Source organism: Panthera uncia, assembly GCF_023721935.1.
Source record: "Panthera uncia isolate 11264 chromosome E2 unlocalized genomic scaffold, Puncia_PCG_1.0 HiC_scaffold_20, whole genome shotgun sequence".
Classification (NCBI taxonomy): Eukaryota; Metazoa; Chordata; class Mammalia; order Carnivora; family Felidae; genus Panthera; species Panthera uncia.
The window spans coordinates 16,050,054-16,075,468 of NW_026057589.1; the positions used below are offsets into that span (position 1 = coordinate 16,050,054).

A 25,415-nucleotide genomic window follows, 5' to 3' on the forward strand; every position below is an offset into this window, starting at 1 on the left:
GGGCTGTCCGTTTAGTCTGTCTTCCCTGGTATGAACTCCTGGATGGCAGGGATGAACGTGAACCCTCATCTGTGTACCCCCAGCTCAGCACACCCAGTGTCCGGTGTGACCTAAGCACTCGGCAAGTGGTTGTCCAGTGGCTGGAAATGTAGGACCAATGTGTAGGACCCTGACCTGGGGCCTCTCCTAACATTTAGCATGACAAAAAAGGAGCTTAAAAATAGAAACCTCTTGGCCTCTCTGTTTGAAGTAACATAGTCTAACTCTGGGTATGTCTATATTTTTTTAAACTTTAAAAAAAATATTTTTGAGAGAGAGAGAGAGAGAGAGAGAGTGAGTGTGCAAGCAGGGGAGGGGCAGAGAGAGAGAGGGAGACACAGAATGGGAAGCAGGCTCCAGCCTCTGAGCTGTCAGCACAGAGACCAAAGCGGGGCTTGAACTCAAGAACCGCGAGATCATGACCTGAGCCGAAGTCAGACGCTTAACCGCCTGAGCCACCCACACGCCCCTCTGTCTTTATTTTTAAAGACAGCATTTAAACCAGAATCCTTCAGAGACTGCATGAAACTGACTGCTTCCCAGAGCTGCTTGCTAAAGCAGTGCTTCCGTAATTATACTGATTTGAACATTTATTAAATCTTAAGTTCAGAACGGTGAAAAGGCCGTGGCTCTGGAATCACACTGGACCGCGGTTTGAATTCCAGGTGCACTAGTTACGTAAGCTTGGGCAAGGCGCTGCATCCCAGAACCTCCATTTCTTCCTCACAAAAGTGCAGTTAAAATGCCTGTCTCATAGACATGTCATAAAGATTAATTCTGCAATGCCCGGGATACAGTAGAGCTCAGGAAATGTGAGTTCCCGTTGAAGGAAGCACACAGATAGCAATGCAGAGTGCCGTTCTTAAAATGGTTTCTTCGTTGCCTTGCGTTCATTCACTCCTTATCCACTCATACAATCCGTCAGTATTTGCTGAGAACTAACACTGTGTCTGGCAGGATGAGAAGGGCTGAGGATACGACAACAGGCGGCACAAACACGGTCCCCGTCTCATGGGGCTTATATTTTGGCGGAAGAGACAGACAAATAGAATAATCGCAGCCCGTGATAGATACTGAAGAGTGTCTTTGGTATAGACGCGAAAGCGCAAAGGGAGCCGAAAGAGAGGCCATCTGGGGCTGCCATTTCAGATGGTGTGGTTAGTTACAGCGTCTCTGGGGAAAGTCTCATGTGGGTTAAGATGTGAAGGATGAGAAGGAGCCAGCTCTAAGGAGAGCTGGGGAAAGGCTGTTCAGGCAGCGATTCCAGCATATGCAAAGGCCCTGAGGCAGGAAGGTTTCAGGAATAGCTACAAGGTCACAATGCCCTGAGCAGTGAGTGGCAGGTGAGGAGGAGGGAGTGGGCAGTAGGCTATAGGTCGCCCCTTGCTGGGGTCTGTTCTGCATTTCCGCAGACCCAGAGGAAAGAGCAACGGGCCTAGATGGGGCAGCTGTGCCTGGCAGTTTGGGGCAGAAAATGGGCGCTCACAGGTGGAACCCAGATGTAAGGAGCGTCAGGCAAGAAGCGAGCATTTGGGCCTGGGCAGGTCCGTCAGGGGTGCCCCAGAACGTGTGCACAGCCCAGCGTGTGAGGGCTGCTCCTGAGCACAGGCGGGTGTCTTGCAGTAAAGGAAGAAGGTCCCGGGGAAACGGAGTTCACGTAGATTAGGTGGCTCAGGAGGGCTGGCAGTAGAAGCAGTGAAGGGTCCTGCCTCCTCAGCAGCGAACACACTTGGCAGAAGAAGTGAGGAAGACAGGAGCATGGTCACCCAGCCCATGAAGCAAGGTGGAGACCTGATCGCCGGGGGTGAGGCGCCAGCCTGGAGCCCACCCAACCGTGTGTGTGCGTTCCAGCCCTCGCCTGCCTCTCGGGTCTCACCTCAGCACGCTCCCTCTCATCTTCTCTACTGCAGCCAAACTGGCTGTTTCCCAGGCTTCCTGCTCACAGGCCTCCTCTCACCACAGGACCTTCGCACATGCTGTCCCCCCCTGGGAACACTATTCCTGCCACTCTTTACCTAGATAACTCCTACGCTCTGCCTTTCCCCAGGGATGCCTTCTTGGGCGTACGTAATCGGGCACACTAGATTGACACAGTCTCGTAGCACCTTTGTGGCATTAGACCCCATTCAGTTTCAGTCTGATATTCATTTGTGAAATATGGGTTAACATCTGCCCCACAGAAGTTCTAAAAGGGGAGGAATCAGATCTGTTTGGTCTCACCACTGTATCTCCACTGCTTCGTGCAGCGTCAGGGCTAAATACTTAATGAACAAATTATTAATAAAAAACAATAATGCTAGCTTGACTCCTCAGTAGCTGGCCTAGACCAGTGGTTCTCAAAGGGTGGAGCCAGCATCATCAGCATCCACATCTCCGGGGAGCCATGGCATGGCTGGATGCAAATCCGGGTATCTGGCTGTGATGTCCATGCTTTCCCGCCTAACCCGGGCTGGCCGCTGGTAGGAGCCACTGGCCAGGTTAGAAATGCAAATCTTTGGGGCCCTGTAGAAATGCAAATCTTTGGGGCCCCGCTCCAAAACCCACTGAAGCAGAAGCTAGGAGGCGAGGGCGGAAGGAGGGCAAACTGCAATCCGTTTGAATGAGCCCTCGGGGAGATCCTGGTGCCCACTTCGGTTTTAGACCCCCTGGCCTCATTCCCTATAGTGGGGAATTTATAAGTGAACTTATAAGTGGGACTTGAACGGCCCTGTCTTTACAGATAACCGTTCTATTAGGCAAAAGCTAAAACTAATCTTTTTTGTTGAGTCATTGTGATGACTGGACTTTGGACTTGACCTGAGGGCTTTGAAGGTCATGACTCAGCTGTGCTGGGGCTTGGGGCGACTGACTTAGCGTCTGAACCGTAGATATACGCGTGCAGTTTCCTACTGAGGAAAACAGGACCCAGCTGTTGACTTGAGTGGCACTGCCTCAACTTTGTTCGGAGGTGAGGGTGGCAACACTCAGCTCTGTGCTAAGACAAGATAATCCTGCAAACTCACAAACCGAAGCAGAGCAGGGCCCAGCCACAAGCGGGTGCTCCGGGGACTTGACTCTCTTCCCTACCATCGCTGGAGCCTTCCTGTTGGCAGTTCTCTCCCGCATCGTATCTTCTAACAGTGGAAGCCCACCGATGTTTGTTAAATGCATAAGTGAGTGAATCAAGGAATGTATACATAAATGAATGGAAGAAGGGATCAAGAAATGCTTCGTCTGGGGCACCTGGGTGGCGCAGTCGGTTGAGCGTCCGACTTCAGCCAGGTCATGATCTCGCGGTCCGTGAGTTCGAGCCCCGCGTCAGGCTCTGGGCTGATGGCTCGGAGCCTGGAGCCTGTTTCCGATTCTGTGTCTCCCTCTCTCTCTGCCCCTCCCCCGTTCATGCTCTGTCTCTCTCTGTCCCAAAAATAAATAAAAAACGTTGAAAAAAAATTAAAAAAAAAAATGCTTCGTCTGCTTAATAGAATACAAATGTGGATCCTCTCTGTTGTGGAACCTTCTACCGCAGAGAGGAAAGGAAGATCCTCTGTATTTAGCCCTCTTCCTCAAAGATTCCATTTTTGATTGAGCCTAGAGATGGAACGAATAGAAGTTTGTGAGTTAACTAACGGGTCTTTAGAGCTCCACTGAGGAGGCAGGGAGAAGGGAAGAAAAGCTAATCCCTGCTAGACTGGAAACCTCATGACGACAGGAACCTGTTGCTTTTGCTCCCCACTCCGTCTCCAGAATCTCAGAAAGAGCCTGGCCCATCACCCAAGCTCCACAAACATCAATTGTTGAGCGACCGACTTACGGAGCGACCGTTACGTGACTGGCGATCGGCCAGGCATTTCATGGGTCGCCACAAAGAAACAGCTCGCTGCCCCTAACAAAGGAGAAGGCCGCATGGCATGGCTGGATGCAAATCCGGGTATCTGGCTGTGATGTCCATGCTTTCCCGCCTAACCCGGGCTGGCCCCTGGTAGCAGCCACCGGCCAGACTCTTAGCGGCCTCCAGGTTGTGAAATTCTTGTAGTTGCACCCGGGAAGGTAAACCCACCTCCCGGCCTTCTGTCCTATTTATGGCCGCTCCCAGAGCCCTTGCTGTTCCTGGTTTGGTCCCTAACATGAGCGTTACGGTATCTCTCTTACTTTGTCTTCACACCTTTTAGAATCTCTGCGGAAGGAGTGGACATTGTACTGGACTGCCTCTGCGGGGACAACACTGGAAAAGGTCTCAGCCTTCTCAAACCACTGGGAACCTATATTTTATACGGTAAGTGCCGAAGAGAAGCAGAGATACGGTCTGCAACAGGGGGCACTGCACCTGTGCTTACAAAGGCACTGACAAATGCCTTATGTTGATATGTTGGGGTAGCGAGACAGGGAGCTTAATTTTTAAATGTTTTCCATAGTCTCGCTATTGCCAGTCGTTATTTTCAATTATAAAAGCAAGCGTATATGCCTATTGGCCTGTTAACCCCATGAATACTTCTCATTCCGAAAGGGGTAAAGCAAGGCCAAGCTGGTGTAGCCATTGAGATGGGACTTGACCCACAGAAGGTGGCCCAGATGGGAAATAGTACTGGCTTCAGAGGAAGTCCAAAAAAAAAATGAAGGAATCAAGGACCCACAGTAGGACGGGAGGGGGCGGTGAGGATATGGGGGTTTTAAGGGAGATTCTCCACCATCGGAGATGAATTTGCAAAGCACAGCTTCTTCCTCTTCTCAACTCCTCCTGTGTGTCCTAATTCCCAAGAAGCCCTGGATGGCTGGAGCACATTCCCTGATAACGCTCTTGAGTTTGAGCGGGAATTTATGAAAGTTCTCTGGGAGATTTTCTCCAGCAAAATGAGACCCCAGACCTTCTTCCTCTCTTCTTTCTCTCTTCTGTCACACGATTGTTAACTAATGTCAACATGAGTCTCTACAAAGTCAAAAAACCATCTCTGAAGCCAGATATCACATTCTAACGCCCAGTGATCCTGGGGCTACCCAACGTTTGAGAGTTTTAGCACTTCTGTCCCCTGTCGGTCTGATAGCAAGTTGAGCCTTCGCTCTGTGGAACTCAGAAAAAGATGCTCATTTCCCTGCCAGTCGCTGAGAAGCTTCTTAAAGAGTTATTTGAGAGGTAGAAATATTCGAGCATCTTTTTATCATCATCATTATGACGGAAAGAGAGGAGATAAGCTTCCCACTGCTGGAGCGTTGCAGTATTTTCAATAGCGGTCACACATCTGAAAGTCTTTGGAGGTGGATGCGTAATTCTTTACCCGTTCCCACTATTGATAAAAGGAGTTTTGAGCATCAGTGCACGATGCGGGGATACCAGATATGATGAACATGTGAGCTGTACTCGCTTCGGGAGCACATATACTAACGCTGACTAACATGTGAGTCAAATGTTAGACGGACAGTTTATTCGTTCTCATTTATTTGCCCGTTCTGTTTTTGCCCCAGTTCCATGATGCCATTTGGAAGAACATAATTTGACCGTCTCACATAGCATCTAGTTGATCGCATCAGTTACTAGGTAACGAGAGCCGAGTACCGTCCTGCTTGGTGATAAAAACAGAAGCAGTGATTGAATAACTGGCCACTAGACTACACAGGCCAAATAATGAGGTTCAGAATATACACTGTTTTTTCAGTCACTAGTGGAAAAGGACTAAGAAGGACTTATTCCCAATCTTTGGGGACAAGGCAACAGAGTTGTTGAAAAGACACCAATGTGGCATCTGATCTGTTAAGAGCTCTCTCATCCACTCCCCACCCCCAGGAACCACACAAAGGGAGCTTTTCTCTCTGTAAGAACATCGTAGGAAATCCTCCTAATTCCCTCCCTCATCCTCCCGTCCAATACTGCGTGTTCCCATTAGCAAATCTCCCATTTCTCGCACCATTTGTCTCAAGCGGTTTTGACCTTCCTGCTCAGATTTCTTGGGAGCTGGTATGTCGGTCACATCATTTCCTTGGCTCGTGAACCTATTTCACCCTCATTAGCTCTTCTGTACCCCAGTTTTTCCATCCATCTAACTTCTAACTCAGCCCCACCTCTCCCTGCCACTTAAGTGCCCAGCCCAGATCAGAGCCCCTTAACTAGTGAAGGAATCGAATTCGGACCATGAATTAGGCTCACCTAAGACTTCATCTCCAGTCTTGAAGAATGGAACCAATAAGACATTTCAGGAACTCATCATTTCATTAGAGTGTGGGCCTAAGTCACATTTTTGCTACGTGCCCAATTTTCCAAAGTAACGACAGGGTCACCTTGAGAAATAGTACTTTCTCTTTGATCCCATGACGCTTGGCTCAAATTAAGTCAACCTGACACCACCCATCCTCTCCATTTCCCCCCTTGTTCCGAGGCCGAATTGAAGTTATTTTCAAGCTCTTGGCACTTCTGGACCAGACAGTTGCCATTCTTCCATGTGTGGCAAGAGATGCGGATTTTCATTAGCAATAGCTTGACTTGGGAATCCTTCATTTGCAGGTTCATCCAACATGGTGACTGGAGAGACCAAGAGCTTCTTTAGCTTTGCCAAATCGGTAAGTATCCACACACGTCAAATGTACTGTGGTAGGAAGTGTGGTGATTTGCGTGTTGTGAGCTCCTCCATGTAAAGACATTGACCTAATAACCTAAATCTGGTGTGTCCGTCCTCCGTGTCATTCTTTTTCAATAGAGACTGCATTCCCATCGTGCTCGTTACACATGGGCAAGACCGTGTGCATAGTCTGGCTGCTTTGTCTAAACGAAGCAGAGAGGTGCGAGCCTCAGAGAAACTCAAAAAAGCTTTATTTTGATTTCAACAGAGGTTGCGTGAGTTTTTGTGTTTCTTACCCCTGGTCAAAATTAAACTTGGCATTTCATGCATTTTCTTTGCTCCGTGGAGAAACCAACCTTGAGTGTGGCCACTTTCTGACTGGGTCTCTGAGGGGGTTCTTAAGATTTTCTCTGTATCTCCGTTCTACTGAGCTGGAGATACAAATGGGATCCCACAATTTTAGCAAGTCCCCGGGGTGATTTAGGACACAGGCAGATTTTTGTGTTCAGTAGCTTCAATAGCTTCAATAATCATGCTCTGCATGTAACGGTTACTTTGCAACTGAGAAGCCACATCCCCGGGCATTCCAAACTATCCAGATCTATATTCTCACCTAGAGCAAACACTTACTAGAATCAACTTATTTGGGCTTGAACTTCAATTTTTACCGCTGCCCCCTCAACAGGGAATTCTGCTTCCTGTGAGAGCTTGCTTTTGTCTCCTCTCCTCTCCTCTCCTCTCCTCTCCTCTCCTCCCCTCCCTGCTCCCCTCTCCTCTCCCCTCCTCTCTTCCTCCTTCCCTGTCCTCCTCCTCCTCCTCCTCCTTCTCCTCTTCCTCCTCCTCTACAGCAGCCAGGGTAGCACACTGATGGACTCACTCACTTTGCAAGCATCTTCTAAGCACCTACCCTGTGTGCAAGATACCAGAGTATTGCAGTGAATGAGATGGGTTCATTGCAGCCCCTTGGGCCTCCTACCTTCTAATGAGGGAGACAGACTGAAACAAGTAAAACAGAATTAAGAAGAGGATTATCATTATGGTCATAAGAACTCTGAAAGGGATTGAAAACAGGGTGCAGGATGGAGTGGAGGCATTTTGAATAGGGTGGCCAGGGAAAGCCGTAGAGAGGGGTTTAGAAATGATTCTAAGTGTGGCACCCTGGGGTATTCATGTGTCCCTTAAGTGGCCAACACTGGCTGCGAAAGGCTTCACCCCCGAACATTCCCTGGTTCTGGAATGATCAGTACTCCCTGTCCTGTGCGAGTAGAAGTAAAGAGGCTGTCTTTGCGTTTGAACTTCAGCATTCAGGTCAAGGGGCGTGGCAACTACAGAATCTGCAAGGGAGCAAGCACGGGGTGTGATGAGGGATGCTGTCTGAGCAGCAAGTCCTCTGAAGACAGGCTTCATGCCGCTCAGAGCTGTTTCGTGGCTGTAATTAATGTGATGCTGACAGCCTGCTGTGGGTAACCACGTTGACCCAAATTGCAAGCAACTGGAAGAATGTTTTCCCTGTCTCCCCCAAACGCACAGTCACAGCACACGGTGTTAATGCAATGACTGCCGTGGGCCCAGGTTCAGTGAAAGCTCTCGTAAAAACACCGCCAGGAGGGAGGTTGAGACTCTCCTGCCTGAAACGGGGGTGCCGATCACAAGAAAGCTAAATATGGGGGGTGCAGAACTACCTTTCAGGGGCCTGGCCCAGTATTGGTTGGTCAGTTGGAAGCAACATGAAGATAGGGCATGCCAAGGAGGGGAACGATGACTTTGTTCTAGAAGGTTCTAGAAAGGAATTTTCTTCTATACATTGGACAAAGGCTTAGAAGGTTCTAGAAAGGAATTTTCTTCTTTACATTGGAGAAAGGCTTAGAAATTAAAGGCATACTTGGAACCATACAAGAATTTCTCACTCAGAGATCCTAAGTATGTTCTACCTTAAAACCCTTGCAGAACTCAAACTCGCTCTTGGACAAACATGCCGTTTGCTTTTAGACCATAAAGATGGTTCACGACGGTTAACACCTAGAAAGCAACCTGACTCCAAATCCAGAACTCTCCGCTAAATCAAAAAGATCCCTTCCAACTTAACATAACAGAAATATTTTATATTTATAGAAATATTTTATATTTATATTTATAGGTCTATATACAGGCCTACTCCAGGTCAGACACTGTTGTAAGGACTTTGTATATGTTGACACGTTTACTCCTCACGATGACGCCATGAGGCGCAGTAGGGAAACTTAGCATAGAGAGGTTAAGTGGCTGGCCTCAAGTCGCACAGCTATTAAGTGGCAGAACTGGGATTCAAAGCCAGGCTCTAGAGCCCACTGAACTACAACTGTGCAGAAATTGCACAGTTAGCAGGCACTCGTTTCGCAAACATTTACTGAGACGTTGCAGATGCACCGTGAAACAAGTCATTAATCATTTCTCTGCTTTGTTTTTGCCGCAAGCAGCCCATGGCCAAATGAAGGTCTCTCCTAGAGCCGGCCTCTGGGCCCTCAGGGAGTGTACCTCAGTAAAGAATTTTGTGTGTGCATCTTATCCCTGTTTCCAACTTGTCTTTCTCACACGTATGTTCCTAACAATATGATTTTCCCGCTTAAAAAACATACCAAAATCTTTTGTGAGCTTTTGGGAGCTTTTGGGATCCAGGAAAGGCAGGATGTAAATAAACACACCAGTAATGTAAACATTAGGAATGTTCCTAAGGACCCATCACATGCCTCTTGGCCTGTGCATTAAACCATTAACCAGTTTGCCTTACAGCCTTCTAGAAACTAGAACTTGGAATTTCTAAATTCTAACCAGCACCAAAGAAGATGCAGTTAAACCAGAACAAAACCGTTGGATAACCATTTCTGCAGTCTGTTCGTGGGTTTTTTTTTTTCTTATTTTCATGTCTGGACTGGGGGATGAGAGGCTGGAAAAGAGAGAGTCACACTTGTCACTTGGGTGTCCCCCACCTAGGACCTTAGCGGTACTGGCATCTTGGGCTGGACTCCTCTTTATCATGAGGGGCTGTCTTGCTCACTGTAGGATGTCCAGCACCATCCCTGACTTCCACCCACTAGATGCCAGTAGATGCCTCTCCCTTCCAGTCACCACGACAAAAACATCCCCAGACATGACCAGATTGTCCCGTGGGGAGTAACACTTCCCTCAGATGAGAACCACTGGCTTAATCCCATCCCAGTGGCTTCACGGTTCCGTCACACTATTTCTTCTGCCTGGGTTATGCTCCCTTACTGTCTCTCTGCTGGATTCCTACTCAGCTCTCCAGGCGTGCCCTTATTGCCCCTAGAACGCCACTCCTGTGGCTGGATCATCATCCCACCAAGTCCCCACCACACTCGGCGGCCTTCGCTGCCACCCTGCCCCTTCCCCAACCCCGTCACTGCCACTACCGTTCATATACCAAACTCTCCCAGAAAGCTGAGAGGCAGTACCCGGCCCCTGTCCGTGGCTGAGGGAAATGAAGCACACAGAAGAACGGGGGTTCGAGTGGTGCAGCCAGGACCCAACTCCAGCGCGGACCGTCCTAACCCGGGGCCTTCACGTTCTGACGACACGAGGCCTGATGGTTGTTTTCAGAAAGTTGGCTTCTCGCCCCTGCCTAGACCCCCGTGCTCTGCTCCTAAGCGTCACCGTGCACTCCCAACACTGGCTGGAGAGCTGCTTTAAAAATGACCCCAACAAGGGCCACCATTTGGCCGCCTGGATCCCGCCACACTGGGGCCCCGTCCTCCGCCCACAAGGCTGTGACCACGACCGGCTCCGGTTCCCTGTAACCGACACCTTCTCTCCTTCCAGTGGTGGCAGGTCGAGAAGGTGAACCCCATCAAGCTCTATGAAGAGAACAAAGTCATCGCGGGATTTTCCCTTTTAAACCTGCTCTTCAAACAGGGCCGTGCGGGCCTCATTCGAGGAGTAGTGGACAAACTCACTGAGCTCTACAACCAGAAGAAGATCAAGCCCGTGGTCGACTCCCTTTGGGCCCTGGAGGAGGTAAGAGTGGTGGTTTTTGTCCCCCCCCCCCCCCCCCGCCCCGGCAATTAATCTGTTTTTAGTCCAGGGAGATTTGGGCAGCCGGGATAAAAATAATCTTTCATGCAAAGGTTATTCTCCAGGTTTGTTCGTTTCAAATGACGGTCCTAAAAGTCATTGTCCTACCGTATCACGCTTTAGATGTAAGAAACGCTTTGAATTCCATAGTGGTTCTCAACCCATGTGCCTCAGCCTACTATTTGTACCATGAATCCCTCTCAGGCCATCAAGTTTTAATGGGTGTGGACGATCCACCTGGGTTCTAAGAAGGTACGGATATGGCTGCAGCATCATTTACATTATCACCTTGTGGGCATAGGACATCCAGGTTGGGGCAGACCATGGCTCAGAGCTGAAATGCTTTGTGTGCTAAACCCCGATGCTTGGAGACCCTGGGGGACGAGATGCTGTTGGCTATCACACTGGGCATTGTAATTATTCATGAATCGTCAGATCTGGTATTGGACTGTTTTCATTAACCGATCTGCCAAAAGTTCTAGTGTGTGAAAGCGTTCCTTAATCATGAAAAAAAAAAAACAACAACCAAGAATCCCTAATGTAACCTTCACTGCAGCACGTAGAATGTGCTAGGTGGAGGATGGGTCTAGGAAATTCTCCAGGATCGGGGAAGTTTTGGACATTTGGGAAGCCAGGTGTGGTAGCTATCTGTGGGGAGAAAATAAAGAAGTAAAGCCTAGATTTCAAGGGGCATGTCACTGAGAAATCTTCCTAGGTCAGGCTGTTGGCTGTGGGAAGCCATGGAGCCCCTGAGAAAGATCTTAAAATATGTGGGAATGTGTTTTGTGTTTGTGTGGCTTTTGCATTTTGCATGGGTGAGTGCCTTACAGTACAAGAACTTTTTTGTACTTTTGGGAATCACAGACATCCTTGAAAAAAGCTAACCAACATAATGGTCTGTGGAACAGAGAGTAGGTATTGTCCTGGAAATAAAGCTGGTGCTATTTGCCTAATGAACTAGGTTGGCCAAAATCCAATGGCTTCCCTGAGCACAGAAAGTGCCTCCCAAAAAACTTTGTGAGGCTCCATGTGTAATCAAATAGGACTGGTTCTGGATGCTGTATATGCTTCTCTGATCTTGCAGAATCATGAATGGTCTTTAAAAAAACCCAACAACCGGGGCCCTTGGGTGGCTCAGTCAGTTAAGCATCCGACTTCAGCTCAGGTCATGATCTCGTGGTTTGTGGGTTCGAGCCCTGTGTCGGGCTCTGTGCTGACAGCTCAGGGCCTGGACCCTGGTTTGGATTCTGTGTCTCCCTCTCTCTCTGCTCCTCCCCCACTCATGCTCTGTCTCTCTCTCTCTCAAAAGTAAATGAACATTAAAAAAAATTAAAAAAAAAAAAACACCAATCACCAAAACCCTTGTGTCTTATGGTGAAAGAAATATATGCTTGTTGTAGGAAACTCCTAAATTAAGAACAAAAGTGTAAGGAGAAAATGAATGCCAAGTCCACACTCCAGAGACTGGCTAACACTATCACATTTGGGTTTGCTTCCTTCCAGTCTTTTTTCTTTTGCAGATGGTCACTGTGATTCAGCTGCTTCTTAAATCAGATAATCAGGCATTCCTTCTGCTGTGTCATTTCCAAGATGGTTAGCTTACTGTTATACTCTTCTTGAAAACTTTTTAATTTACCGAGTCAGACATCCGTACGGTATTGGCTGTGGTATCTCAGTGGTGTAGACGGGCTGGACTACACAGGTACCGGTTCTCAGTGGTCAGGGACAGAGAGAAAACTGGAGGTAGTCAAGGTCAGGGCTAAGAGATGATTCGTGAGACCGAGCCCCACATTGGGCTCCACGCTTACAGCACAGAGCCTGCTTGGGATTCTCTCTCTCTCTCTCTCTCTCTCTCTCTCTCTCTGCCCTCCTCCCATTCACCCTCTCTCCCACACTCTCTTTCTCTCAAAATAAAAAAATAAACAACAACAAAAAAGAAACTATCTTGTTCATCTGTTGACTTGTTGAGGCTCTGCCTCCCTTCCACAAGGAAGTAAACCCCAGATGAGGAAGGACCCCAACTGTGCCATTCAGGACCCCAGTGCCTGGCCTGGAGTCAATACTCAATAAACACACATTACGTGAGTGGATTGATGAGTCTGGCAATATACAGAAATATGACTAACTGGGTATTTTCTATGTTCAACAGTAAATATCTGTGGAATGAATAAATGAATGAGTGAACAAGACGTAACTAAAACAAGGTATTATTACTTTAAGACAACTTGGGCTCAATTGACATTTTGGCTGAATTATCCTTTGCTGGGGGTGGGGTTGTCCTGGGCATTGCAGGAAGTTTAGCAGCATCTCTGGTCAGACACCAGCTGTGGCAATAAAAAATACCTCTAGACACCATCAAATGTCCCCTGAATGGGATAGGGAACAGGGGCGAAACTGGAACTAGGTGAGAAACACTGCTTTAAAAGAAGTCATATTGGTTGAGATAGTTACGAGGAAAACAAAGGAATTATAGGTTCCTCTCGAAAGCTAGTCACCCACAAAGGGGAGACAGACAGCTGCTTCCTGTTTGCCAACAAAAACGTCCACAGCCACTCATCAGTCACACCCACCAACTTTCCGAGGGTTCTTTTTCGACGATATTTGCAGACATCTGTTTAGAGCTGCATTTGGGCAAAACCCAGCTATTTCTCAAGCCCATGCAGCTGTCCTGGGCCAGAGGAGAATAGAGCATGCTTATTACTTGCCAACCGCAGAAGGATGACCATAACGATGTTCCCCCTCCCCTTCGGTAAATGATTTCACAAAATTGCTTTTCAGGCTAGCTGTGTAACTTCATCGATGGAATGGAAAGCCCATAGGGATTAAAAGAAAATTTTCTTGGGCTCTCCGAGCGCTCAGACTAGAAGATTTAATAATTTCAGAAACGATTTAGGGTTTCTTTCTAGCCATCTATCTTTGACTTTATTATAGATTTAATACACGGAGCAGAGAGAGATGTTCCGGCATCAGATTTGCCTCCAGATCTTAAACGTGCAGCGGGACATTAAGTTGGGAAAAAAGCTCCTCTTTACAAACGGTTCAGAGGTGGGAAAAGGATGAAAGATATATATATGTATCTGTCAACCAAGAGTAGTGACATTATTGAGACCTACTGTGTGCTAGTACTCTTTCATGATGTCGAGTCTACAAAAGAGACAGACGTCTCGTTCCGCGACCCTTAAGTTCATGATTTAGTTTCTGAGACAACACTGAGGTGTTTAGTCGTGGGGTCCTGCTTTCAAGTGCAACCTGGATTCAAGAGCTAGAGAGAATAATGTTGTTAAGTGAGAACGAATGCTCAGAGGTGGTTCCGAGAATGAGGTGGGGCTTGGTTGAGGCTGGAGGGATGCGAATTCTTTCCCTGATGTTGGGGTTAAAAAAAAAAAACAAGGGATTACGAGCATGAGGGACAGTGACAAAATCTCAGAAGCAGGGGTGAGTATGGGGTCGGTGGGGTTGAGAGTCTGAGCTAAGCACGGCCGAGGTGGCCGACTAAGGAGGGGAGGAGATAAGGCTGGTTTGGTCAATGCAATCAAATCCCTGAGGCGGTCACTGCCAAGCAGAGAGGAGCAGTTGACGTTCTCGGTGAGGCGATTCCTCTTAGAGAGCGTGGCCCAAGGAACATGGTACCATCTGACCCTTTTAATTCCCAGAAGCCCTTCCTGGTCCCAGTATGACACTAATAACATACACCTGGACTATGTCGCTGTCGCCTCTGGTTAAAAATGTCTTCTCCTGAGGAGCCTGGGCGGCTCAGTTGGTTGAGCATCTGACTCTCGATTTCAGCTCAGGGCGTGATCCCAGGGTTGTGGGTTTGAGCGCTGAGTGTGGAGTCTGCTTGGGATTCCCTCCCTCCCTTCCTCTCCCTCTCTCTCCCTCTCCCTCTCTCTCTGTCTCTCTCCCCTCTACTCTCCCCCTCCCCTGCTCATGGGCTTGCTCTTTCTCTCTCTAAAATAAAAAAAAAAGTAACCAAATAAAATGTCTTTTCTCACCTGCCATCTAATAGCACAGGGAGAACTGTTATGAGCTGAATTATGCATCCACTCAAATTCATGTGTGGAAGCCCTAATCCTCAGTGCTTCAGATGGGATTGTATTTAGAAGCAGGGCCTTTATTTATTTTTTATTTTTTTTAATGTCTATTTATTTTTGAGAGAGAGAGAGAGACAAAGGGAGAGAGAGACATGGTGTGAGCAGGGGAAGGGCGGAGAGACAGAGAGGGAGACACAGAATCTGAAGCGGGCCCCAGGCCCTGAGCTGTCGGCACAGAGCCCGACGCGGGGTTCGAACTCACGAAATGTGAGATCATGACCTGAGCCGAAGTTGGACGCTTAACCAACGGAGCCACCCAGGTGCCCCAGAAATAGGGCCTTTAAAGAATCAGGTTAAAATGGGGCCTTGGGGTGGGCCCTAATCCAGTCTGACTGGTGTCTTCTAAGAGGAGGAGATTAGGACATACAGAGAGACACCAGGGATGTGCACACAGAGAAAGCATGTGAGGACACGGTGAGAAGATGGCCGTCTGCAGGCACAGGAGAGGGGCTCCGGAAAACAACAAACCCTGCCGACACCCTCATCGGGGACCCCCAGTCTCCACAACTGTGAGAAGAGAAATTTCTCTTGTTTAAGCCATCCGGCATATGATATTTTGTTATAGCCGCCCTAGCAAATGGATAGAGAGTAGCCTGGAGATCTTGGCAGTCTTAAAATCCTTTATTGAAGACATTGTTTGTAGCATTTTACAACGTGATCTACATAAACCTCTATATGTGCACTCTCCAGTATGGTACCACTGGCCACATGTGGCTATTGGAGTGTAAATTAATTAAGTCAAATTAGAGATTCAGTTCCTTAGGGGTACAAGGCACGTTTCATGTGGTCAATAGCCACATGTGGCTCGTGGCTACCATATTAAAAGACCGTGCCTGTCATTGCAGAAATCCTGCTAGAGCTGATCTAGGAGATGATGTCATCCTTCTGTTTGAAAAGAGGAGAAAATTTGCCTCCCTAGCAATCTGGCATGATTACCTTTTAGTAAATTATGTTAATTATGCCCTTCCATGTAGATCTCTCTTTGCCTTGACTGTAGTAAAGCTCGCGAGCCAAATGCAGTCACTTATTTATGTGCCCCTTAGTCCTCGTCATATCTCCCCTGCATTTTTCCCTTCACGTTAATAGTCGTGGTTTAATCATATGTGTGTTTTCCATCCTATGCCATCACAAAACCTATAAAGAGATAGGTCTGCCTACAAGAATCAATGGAAAAAATAATAATATGATGCTGAGCTTGTTGGGGACACTTATGTGCCCTGGAGCAAGAGACTGGCTTGATAAGGACAGATCAATGTTGCACACCAGCGACAGAGGATGGAATGACCCGGAGACAAGGCTGGGTGGGGAGTGTGACTGTCTGTGTAAAGAAACAGCAGGCTTCAAGTCCAACACCAGGCTGGTAAGTTAAGAGAAGACAAAGCCAGGCATCGGATACAGTTGTCCAAACCCAAGCTAAGGAGGCAGAGGTCCAAGGAGAAACCGTGGAAAGTCGTCCGTGATCACGGCAGATGGCAGCTGGCTGGCGAGGAGCATCTTTAAAGATTTAGACGCTCCTTCTGAGGCACACGGTTGGGGGCAGGGAGGGTATTTTGCAGACATCACCCGAAAGCAGGCAACGTGTGGTGTTTCACGGGCATACTGGTTTGGAGAATGGACTGGGGGGCAGCTGGTCTGGCCAGGAGGTCACTGTGGATTTTTAGGCGTGGGTCGGTAAGCCCCAGACAAAACTGGGGGCTGCAGAACAGAGGAGAATAAGCAAGTCGGCGTCACCGGAAAGGACGATAATTGGAAATAAAAGATAAACCAGAAGCAAGAGTCAGAGGCGACCAGGGGTCTTATATCCCGGGAGACCAGGAGTGGGGTGCTGGCAAATACCGTTTTACTCGGCCGCGGTAGGCGCTTCCATGAGGAAGTGGGATGAGCTGAGCTGTGAACTTGGCTTAAGGTGACGGCGGAACTGGGGGCTGGGGATGTTCCCCCGGCAGTTCCGACCCACAAGCGCACGGGGACGAGAGACGAGGTGAGCGCCTGTCCCTATTACTGCTGCTGCTGTTGCTGCCATTTCCAGAGGACTCACTGTGTGCCAGCCATTGTTCTAAATGCTTTGCGTGTATGAGATCATCTCAACTCCCCAACAACCCTAAGGCCCGGCTACTATCGCTGCCCCCCCTCCAGGTCACAAAAATGAGGCTTTCGGGAAGTCACGCCTGCCCAGTTCTCCCGCCCATACTGAATTTAACGAAAAGTTGAAGTCCAGGCAAGTCTGACGCTGAGAAGTTTTGGGGGGAAAAACAATGTCAACGAATAAACTCATTGCACAGAAGAATAAGCAAAATGATCACGTTAGCCAACACCCGGGCCAAGTAGTTTTCCAAGCGTTTTCCGTTCATTAACTCACTTAATCCCCACAATAACCTCGAGTGGTGGGTACTGTCCCTATCGCTGTGGCCCAAATAAGGAAGTGGACTTGGCGACGAAGGGAGGTGCCCCAGGCCACGTTGCTGGTGTGTGGCCACTTGGGTGTCGGGTCCGTGCCACGGATGTTAGCTTCTCTACTGCAGAGGGAAGAGGTCAAAGCCAGGGCCCTGGCGTGACCCAGCCTGCACAACAGCAGGGGAGAGACGAGGCGTCCGCAGACAGGACGCTGGTAAGGAGACCTCCACGGCCATCTGACAGGTCATTAGTATTGGCTGTGCCTCTGACTGACCAGGAAGCACATAGAGGAAAAGCCTTTGGATTGGGCCCGGGGTCATGGTTGACCTTTCAGAAAGCCCTCTCGGTAGGACGATGAGGGCAGAAGTCTGAATGCAGAGGGTCAGGAAGGGAATGCGTGGGTAAGACAGGCTGACGACCAGCACATGCCTCCCCCTGGGCACTGAGCAGGACGCACCCCCCCCCCCTCCGGGCACAGGCAGGAGGAGCCGCTGCAGAGTAGACTCATGGTTGCCTGGGGCTGGGGGACTGAGGGGGGAAAGGGGAAAGGGACCATTTGGAGGGATGAAAATGTTCTAAAATTCCTGGTGGTGGTTGCACGACTCTGTGACTATATGAAAGGCCATTGCGTTATATGCATCATAATGCACCATACGTGCAAATTGTGTCTCGATAAAGCTGTTACACTGGGGGGGGTGGAGAGAAGGCCCGTGTATTTTATGTATTTGCTTGTCTATTTTAAAGAGAGAGAGCACGAGCAGGGGAGGAGGTCAGAGGGATGGAGAGAGAGAATCCCAAGCAGGTTCCACACTCAGCACAGAGCCCAATATGGGGCTCGATCCCACAACCCTGGGATCGTGACCTGAGCTGATATCAAGAGTCGGACGCTCAACTGACGGAGCCACCCAGGCGTCCCAAGAAGGGCTGTGTAAAGTTGGGATCAGGAGACTTGGGAGATGGGAGGAGGGACAGCTTGGGGAGTCCAGATCCCCAGCCTCAGTCCTTAGTATGTCCTATCTGCATGGCCTTGCAAAACCATCCATTTAGCCTGGTCCCTTCCCCTAGTTTCCAGATGAGGAAATGGAGGCCCCAGAAGCCACTGCTACTGTTTGCTATGTCCCTAACTTTCATTTTCCCTTTGCTGTGTGTCCCCCTTTCTCTCAAGTAGAATCCTAGATTTTTCAGTTCAACGCAATCACCACCAGACCCCCTGCCCCACACGCGTGCGCACACACACATTCCCGATTTCCACGCCCATTCTCCCTCCCTCATCACGTGTGTTTTCTGAAGCTCCACATATCAGCACCATCATGCCCACAAGCCCTGCCGTGCACCTGCCCTCCACCCTGCTCTGAGCTTTCCAACAGATCAGGAAATCGAGACACAGCTCTGGCTAGCTTATCCATCTCTGGCGGGCTGAATAATAGCCCCTCAAGGTGTCCACATCCTAATCCCTGAAGTCCTCGAATGTGTTACCCTGTAGGGCCAAAGAGACCTTACAGATGTGATCAAGGAATTTGAGGGGAGGCGATTACCCTAGAGTATTTGGGTGGTGTTATAGTCACAAGAGTCCTTGTAAGAGGGAGCCAGGGGAGGCAGAGTCGGACGAGGTGATACGACAAAGGAAGGCGAGGGAAAGAGATGATGTGATATGATGCCACAAGCCAAGGAAAGCAGGCGTCTGCAGAAGATAGACAGGGCAAGGAAGCAGATTCCCCCGTCCCTCCAAAGCCTCCAGAAGGAACCAGTCCTGCAGACCTTGATTTTCACACAGGGACCCATCTCAGGCTTCAGACCTACAGCACTGTAAGAGAATAAATTTGTGTTTTGTGTTAGGCTACTAAGTTTGGGGTGATTTGCTACAGCAGCGATCGGGAATGAAGACACCATCTATTCTGCTGAAATACGGAGGCTGGGCTTCGAAAAGGCACCTGCAAATGGGAAGACATGGGTCTACCTCAAGGAGCAGCCAGGGCGGCAGGAGTGAACGGACAAACAGTTACATAAGCAGGATGTAAAACCCAAAGGAGGGAGTGGAGGGGTGACCTAGGCACATGATCCCGCCTGGGCACAGGCCCAGAAACTGGACAGAGAGGAGCTTGGCACATCGAAGCACAGGAAGAAGGTGCTTCTGGTGGAGCATGAGGGGATGGGGAGGCCAGGAGGGCCTTTCCAGGACCTTGCGGGGGCGGAGGAAATGGAGTAGGTAGAAATTCCCCCCACCACCCACCTGTGCCGTCCTGACTCTGGCCAACTGGACCATTGCGACTCTTCAAAAACCTGGGTCTCTTGCCCCCTTGCCTGTATTCGTGCCGTTCTCTGGTTTTTCCACCTGTCGTGCCCTTCCCTCATCCTTGTCCTGTGAAATTCCTGCTCCCCTTTCAAGATTCGGGGATGTCGTTGACTCTTCTGGGAAAGGATCCCCAACATCCCCCAGTCTTGCCATGACCCCCAGCCCTGAGTTAGGAACGCCTCCTTTGGGGTCCCCTGGGCTTGCCTACTTCATCTACGTGTTCGTGGACAGTTGCATACAAAAAATGGAGAAAATAATGGTACCTTCCATCAGTTTCCAGTTGCAGGAATCAAATGACCTGATGCCTGACAGGTAGTAAGTGCTCGCTGGCTATTACTCTTGTGATGCAATGCAAATGTATCCCCCACAGAGCTGAGATCTTTGGGGCCAGGGGCTCTCACGCAAGATACCGAGCAAGGAGAACACAGGATGTGTGGTGCAAAAGATTTCTGGGGCCTCGGGGCATGTGTTTCCATCAGCCTGGTGCAGCATCTACCATCCAGGTTCTAAGCAGACGATTTGGCCTCCACCAGAGACCACGACATGTTGCAGGATTAGGTTTATTCACAGCTCAGCGCCCCTTCTTAGAAGTCTGGGAGCTCGGCTCCAAATTCATTTCTGTTACGTAGAAAATGATCGATTTTGCCTTCACGCCTATCGTTTGGCTGAAAATACATCGCAAGACTGGATTTTCTCGTGAGCCAGGGACACAGTCAATGCAGGCTGCTCTTGGCCGTGTTTTTAAAAGGCCCAGACAAAATTCTGCTGCTTCCAAGGCTAGAAATGTCTGCTTGCTTCTGTTTGCTTTCCAAGTCGATGAAGCAGTCACTTTGTAGGTCTCGTTTGCAAGGTGACACCAGAAGACCCGTTTTCAAATGTTTTCCGAGGTATCTGTACCGATGTGTTCATCGCGGATTCTGATCTACTCCCTAGAAGCAGATGAGGGAGCTAACTGTGCCGCAGACCAAGATTGTTTGAGCACTAGAACATACACTTAAGCATTCACCGGAGAATGCATGAAGAAAGGATGTACTGGCAGACAGGCATGCTGTGGAGGTTGCCTCCAATTCCACCTGCTGGATGCATTCTCCTCCCTGGGCAGCCCTTAAAATGGGCCGCCATAACCGAGAACCACAACCTGAATGGCTTCAGAGATAGAAATGTATTGTCTCACGGTTCTGGAGGCCAGACGTCCCAGATCCAGGTAGCAGCGGGTTAGTTCCTTCCGAGGGCTGTGAGGAAGAATCTGTTCCAGCCCCTCCCTCAGTTTCTGGGGGTTCACTGCCATCTTTGGGGTCCCTTGGCTTATAGACACATCCCCCCCACACCGTGTCTGCCTTCGTGTTCACCTGGGGTTCTCTCTCTGTGTTTGGCCCCGAATCTCCCCTTCTTATGAAGACAGCAGTCATTGGAATAAGGCTCACCCCACTCCAGTGCGACCATATCTTAACTGATTTTATCTGCAAAGACCCTATTTCCAAATACGGTCGCATTCTGAGGTCCTGGAGGTTAGAATTCAGCATATGAATTTTCTGGGGGAGGATCTGGGGACACAGCTCAATACACAACAAATGGTGAGTCACAGGCACTCAAAATGGGAAAATGTTTTGTGAACTGGAAAGGGCTGACGAGACAAATTTTTGCTTAAGGGTTAAAGGAGCAGGCTCTGGAATTGGGCCAAAGCCTCTTTCCAACTGGTTACAGCTGTGAGTCCTTGGGAGAGGCATTTCTAGACTCTGCTTCTTCATCCGTGAAATGGGGATGATGGCAGTGTCTACTCTATAGGGTTGTGAAAATGTCCCAGACAGTGCAGGGCAAGGTTGTGGGGCACGTCCTGGTGCCCCCATAAAAGTCAGTTGTTACTATCTGGGGACGGATGGGGAGGGTGGGGCCCTGTCTTTCTGACTCTTGTCATTAATCCTCCCAGGGCTGGTTCCCTACCACCCCCACCCCCACCCTGCCACTGATTTGCCTCCACTGTGACGTAAACAGGCTTTAGTAGTGCCCTTGCCTTTTGCTTTTTTTTTTTTTTTTAATTTTTTTAAAAAGTTTATTTATTTTGAAAGAGAAAGAGCGACCGTGGCTGGTGGGGGGTGGGTGGGTCAGAGAGAAAGGATCCCAAGCAGGCTCTGCACTGTCAGCACAGAGCCCCAGATGGGGCTCAAACTCACGAACTGTGAGATCATGACCTGAGCCCAGGTCGGACGCTTAACCGACTGAGCCACCCAGGCGCCCCTTGCCTTTCGCTTTTACTCGCTTCCAGAGGCATCTGTGGGAGCTGCTTTATGCAACAGAAGCTCCGAGTGGCACAAATGATAAACACATGCTGGTGTTTGGACCCACAGATCCGCCGACCATCTAGACTCTGATTACTCAACTGTCGGCTTGTTTTGGTAGGTGCTGCCCAGGAAAGTACTGTGCTCTGGTTAGTCATTTAATCATCTGCGAGTGAGCAGCTGCCTGTGAGCCCTGGCCAAGGGACAGAGTAACGACGGCGGCTCGAGTCTGACGTTTACACTGAGCCAGACGCTGTCCCGGGCGTATTCTGCACGCACAGGCTCATTTGGACGCACAGCAATGCTGAGTGCTGTCAGGAACTCTTACTTCCTCACCGCACGGATGACACTGAGTGGGGTTAGTGGCTTGGATGAGGTCGCACCAACACAAGGGGTGAAGCCAAAACTCAGCTCTCAGGCTGACTCTCTCCTGCAGCCGGGCTCATGGCCATAGCCGTGGCCCCTTCAGGAGAGGGTGGTGGTGACTGTGCCCCAGACCCTTCACCCTGCTTGCCCCGTCTCTCTGATTGGAAGCCTCTTGGTTTGGGCGGAGATGACTGGTTTTCAAACCTTGGTTCTTCCGCCCCTACCTTCTCTGATTGCAAGCCTCAGTTTTCTGAATCTGTAAAATGGGGCTGATAACCCTGGCTCTTCCTGCCCATTTTAGTCTGTTGCGAGGCATGCATAAGCTGTGAACGGCATGCTGTCTAGAAATGCCTCAGGGTTGTACTCAATACCACTTTGGTTTCTTCCTTTCCACCTCTCTCCCTAAATGTGTGTCATTTTCGTGGCTTCCCTGACACATATTTGTGCGTTATTCTTCAGCAGATTTGCTCAACAAACCCCCAGTGGGTGAGGATGGGGTGATGACGCCGACAGCCACACGATGGTCACCTCAGCCCTCTGTAGGTGGCAGTAGTTATGTCCGAGGTTCAGATAAAAGGACTGAGGCCGGGAGAGTGGACGCCTCCTGCAAGGCACAGGACTCTAAGGGCAACACAGATTCCCTGGACTCTAGGGCTGGTCATTGAACTTGCTACTTGCCTTTCCTGCCTCGCCCCTGTGGCCTCAAATTATGAACGAGTTGGGCTAATTTCCCTGCATTCCTATTGCGTGGCACTTGGATGTACCCCAAATGATCACTTTTACCATCCAAACCGCTGAATGAAAGGCTGTGCCGGGAAGCGTAGACGGGACAGTTCAGAGAGGTTGCTGTTTGCACAGCATTTTACTGGCCTTTTTGGCATCAAGCCCTGCAGTAAACCCACAGTGATAGGCGGGGCAGGTGACATCACGCCCATCATATAGAATTTTAAAAGGGGGCGCCGGGTGCCTCAGTCAGTTCCGTGTCTGACTTCAGCTCAGGTCATGATCTCACGGTTTGTGAGTTCGAGCCCCATGTCGGGCTCTTTGCTGACAGCTCAGAGCCTGGAACCTGCTTCAGATTCAGTGTCTCCCTCTCTCTGCCCCTCCCCCTCTCGCACTCTGTCTCTCACACAAAAAAATAAACAGTAAACATTTTTTTAAAAAAGAGAGGGACTGGGCAATGTAATTTGTACAAGGTAGCAGAGGCAGGAATCCAAGCTAGATTTCTTATCCTGGAGCTCATGCATGTTTGTGAGTATGTGTGTGTTCATGTGCATATGTGTGTTTGTGTGTGTGCTTTGCGTATTGTATTCCCTTTTACCCCAGAATAATTTTTTCTTGCAATGAAAAGAATTATGTAAATCCCGTATAATCACAATGTACACTATTTAGAAAAGAGAAGAAGAGAGACCACCCACATTTGTACCACCCTCCACAGAACTACTGTTACTGCTTTAAGGTAGCCCATTCCTGGCTTTGTTCCTGCATATCTGCTGCCCATCCCCCACACAACTGTAGTTCTAAGTGCCCCAGGTGTGCTCACCAGCCTGTGTGAGCAAAGTAGGAGTGTGTTATGATCCTTAAGTAGGAAGGTAGGGTTACAACAAAATGGCGGCAGCGTTTGCCTTGGCCCATTGGGGGCTGGGCCTTCCACATACGACTTTCAGGGGCCGCACAAACATTCAGTCCGTAACACTTTCTAAGTTCCCCAGAGACACTTAAAGCGATCCTTATCTTCCTAACTAACACAAGAATTTCAGGCGAACACGTGTGCCTTCAGGCTACGTAGGGATTCCTTCCTTGACCCACTTTTTACTTAAGAAAATGCTTTTTTCAGGTTCCATGTAGTTTCGTCATCATTTTCTCATTCATTTGTGAGCCATTGGTTAGCCCCAAACTTGGGTTTACTGAGCAGCTACTACGTGCCAAGCCCAGAGCTAGGCGCTGGAGAGGCAGGAAAGCAGACGTGTAAACCATTAAAACAGTGTGTTGCTCACGCAAGCACGGGAGAGATCACAAGAAATACTGCTGGCAAATAGGAGGAATTCAACTCTACCTGAGTGGTCATGTGGTTACTAAAGGCTCGCCTGAGCGACCCCCTACCTGTCAGGGGACAGGGCTTTATTTGCCCGCCACTTCTGGGCACCTTGTGGAGACAATGGGCTGTTTCGGTGCTCCCAATCTTGAGATGATTTTCTTACAGCTAAAAGAGTTGTTGGCATGGCTTCTCTTTAAGGGAGAAGAGAATTTGAGGCCACATCAAGAAAGAAAAAGCAACAGTTGAGAGAAGGAGACGCCTAACGTTTATTCTCACTGCCCTCTTTTTGCCAAGATTCCAGCTTTATTCTCTGTGTTTTAAAATGTGATGGGGGGCAGAGGGGAGGGGGAGGGGCCTTGGTGGCTCAGTCGGTTAAGCGTCTGACACTTGATTTCGGCTCAGGTCATGATGTCACAGTTTGTGGGTTCAAGCCCCGCGTTGGGCTCTGTGCCGAGGATGGAGCCTGCTTGGGATTCTCTCTCTCTCTCTCTCTCTCTCTCTCTCTGTGCTCCTCTCCTACTCACACACTCTCTCTAAAATTAAATTAAATTTAAAAAATATTGACTGGGCGGTTTCTTCAGATCTTCCCCGGAAAGATACAAAATATGGCGTAGTCCCTGCTGCCCCACCCCCGCCTCACCCCCGGGATCACTTTGCTGTTCAGGTCAAGTTTCACATTGTTTCCACTTGGCTACCAGCTTCCAGCACCCTCTGTCGCCCCATTATGCACAAGTTGACTTTCTTCGCTCAGTTTTTCTCAGTTCGCAGTCTTCCCCGCATCCTTATTCTCTGTTTGTGTCGTTAGACGCATTTAGGTTTCTTGTGTTATGGGGTCTTCCCTCTGTGCTTTGCAAATATGACTCACACCCTGTAGCTTTCATCGCCTGTGTCCGGCTTCCCCTCCGGTGTTAGTGAGCTTGTCCCAGACTTGCCGTGTTGAGAAGCGTGCCTTTTTGAAAACGGTCATTAAAAAGAGTCCAGAGCAGCGGCTGCCACTTCTGTCACGGACATTCCAGGCATCTGTGTCGGATCTAGGAGGTTTGGGCTTCTATTCGCTGCCTGTTGTTGTTGGACTTTTCCCCTCACTATCCACCTCTGCGGTTTTCGGATGGCCTTGGCACACATCGGGAATTGCTGTCCCCTTCTTCCACCCGACAGGGAGTGTTGAATGAATAGTTCTTCTCAGATGTGCTAAACAGTAAACTTTTAAAAAGTGCTTTCTTGGGGCCCCTGGGTGGCTCAGTCGGTTAAGCATCCGACTTTGGCTCCGGTCATGATCTTGTGGTTCACGACTTCAAGCCCCACATCAGGCTCTGTGCTGACAGCTCA

General features: G+C 49.3%; 1 protein-coding gene across 1 annotated transcript in view; it reads left to right on the forward strand.

Annotated features, from left to right (window-relative positions):
* The window catches only part of LOC125916254 (synaptic vesicle membrane protein VAT-1 homolog-like), an 86,745-nt gene that overhangs the window by 6,349 nt on the left and 54,981 nt on the right, over positions 1–25,415 (forward strand). Inside the window, exons 4-6 of the mRNA XM_049622386.1 lie at positions 4,188–4,291; positions 6,509–6,564; positions 10,377–10,571. Of these exons, the coding sequence (XP_049478343.1) occupies positions 4,188–4,291; positions 6,509–6,564; positions 10,377–10,571 (355 nt within the window). The remainder of the gene's footprint in view (positions 1–4,187; positions 4,292–6,508; positions 6,565–10,376; positions 10,572–25,415) is intronic.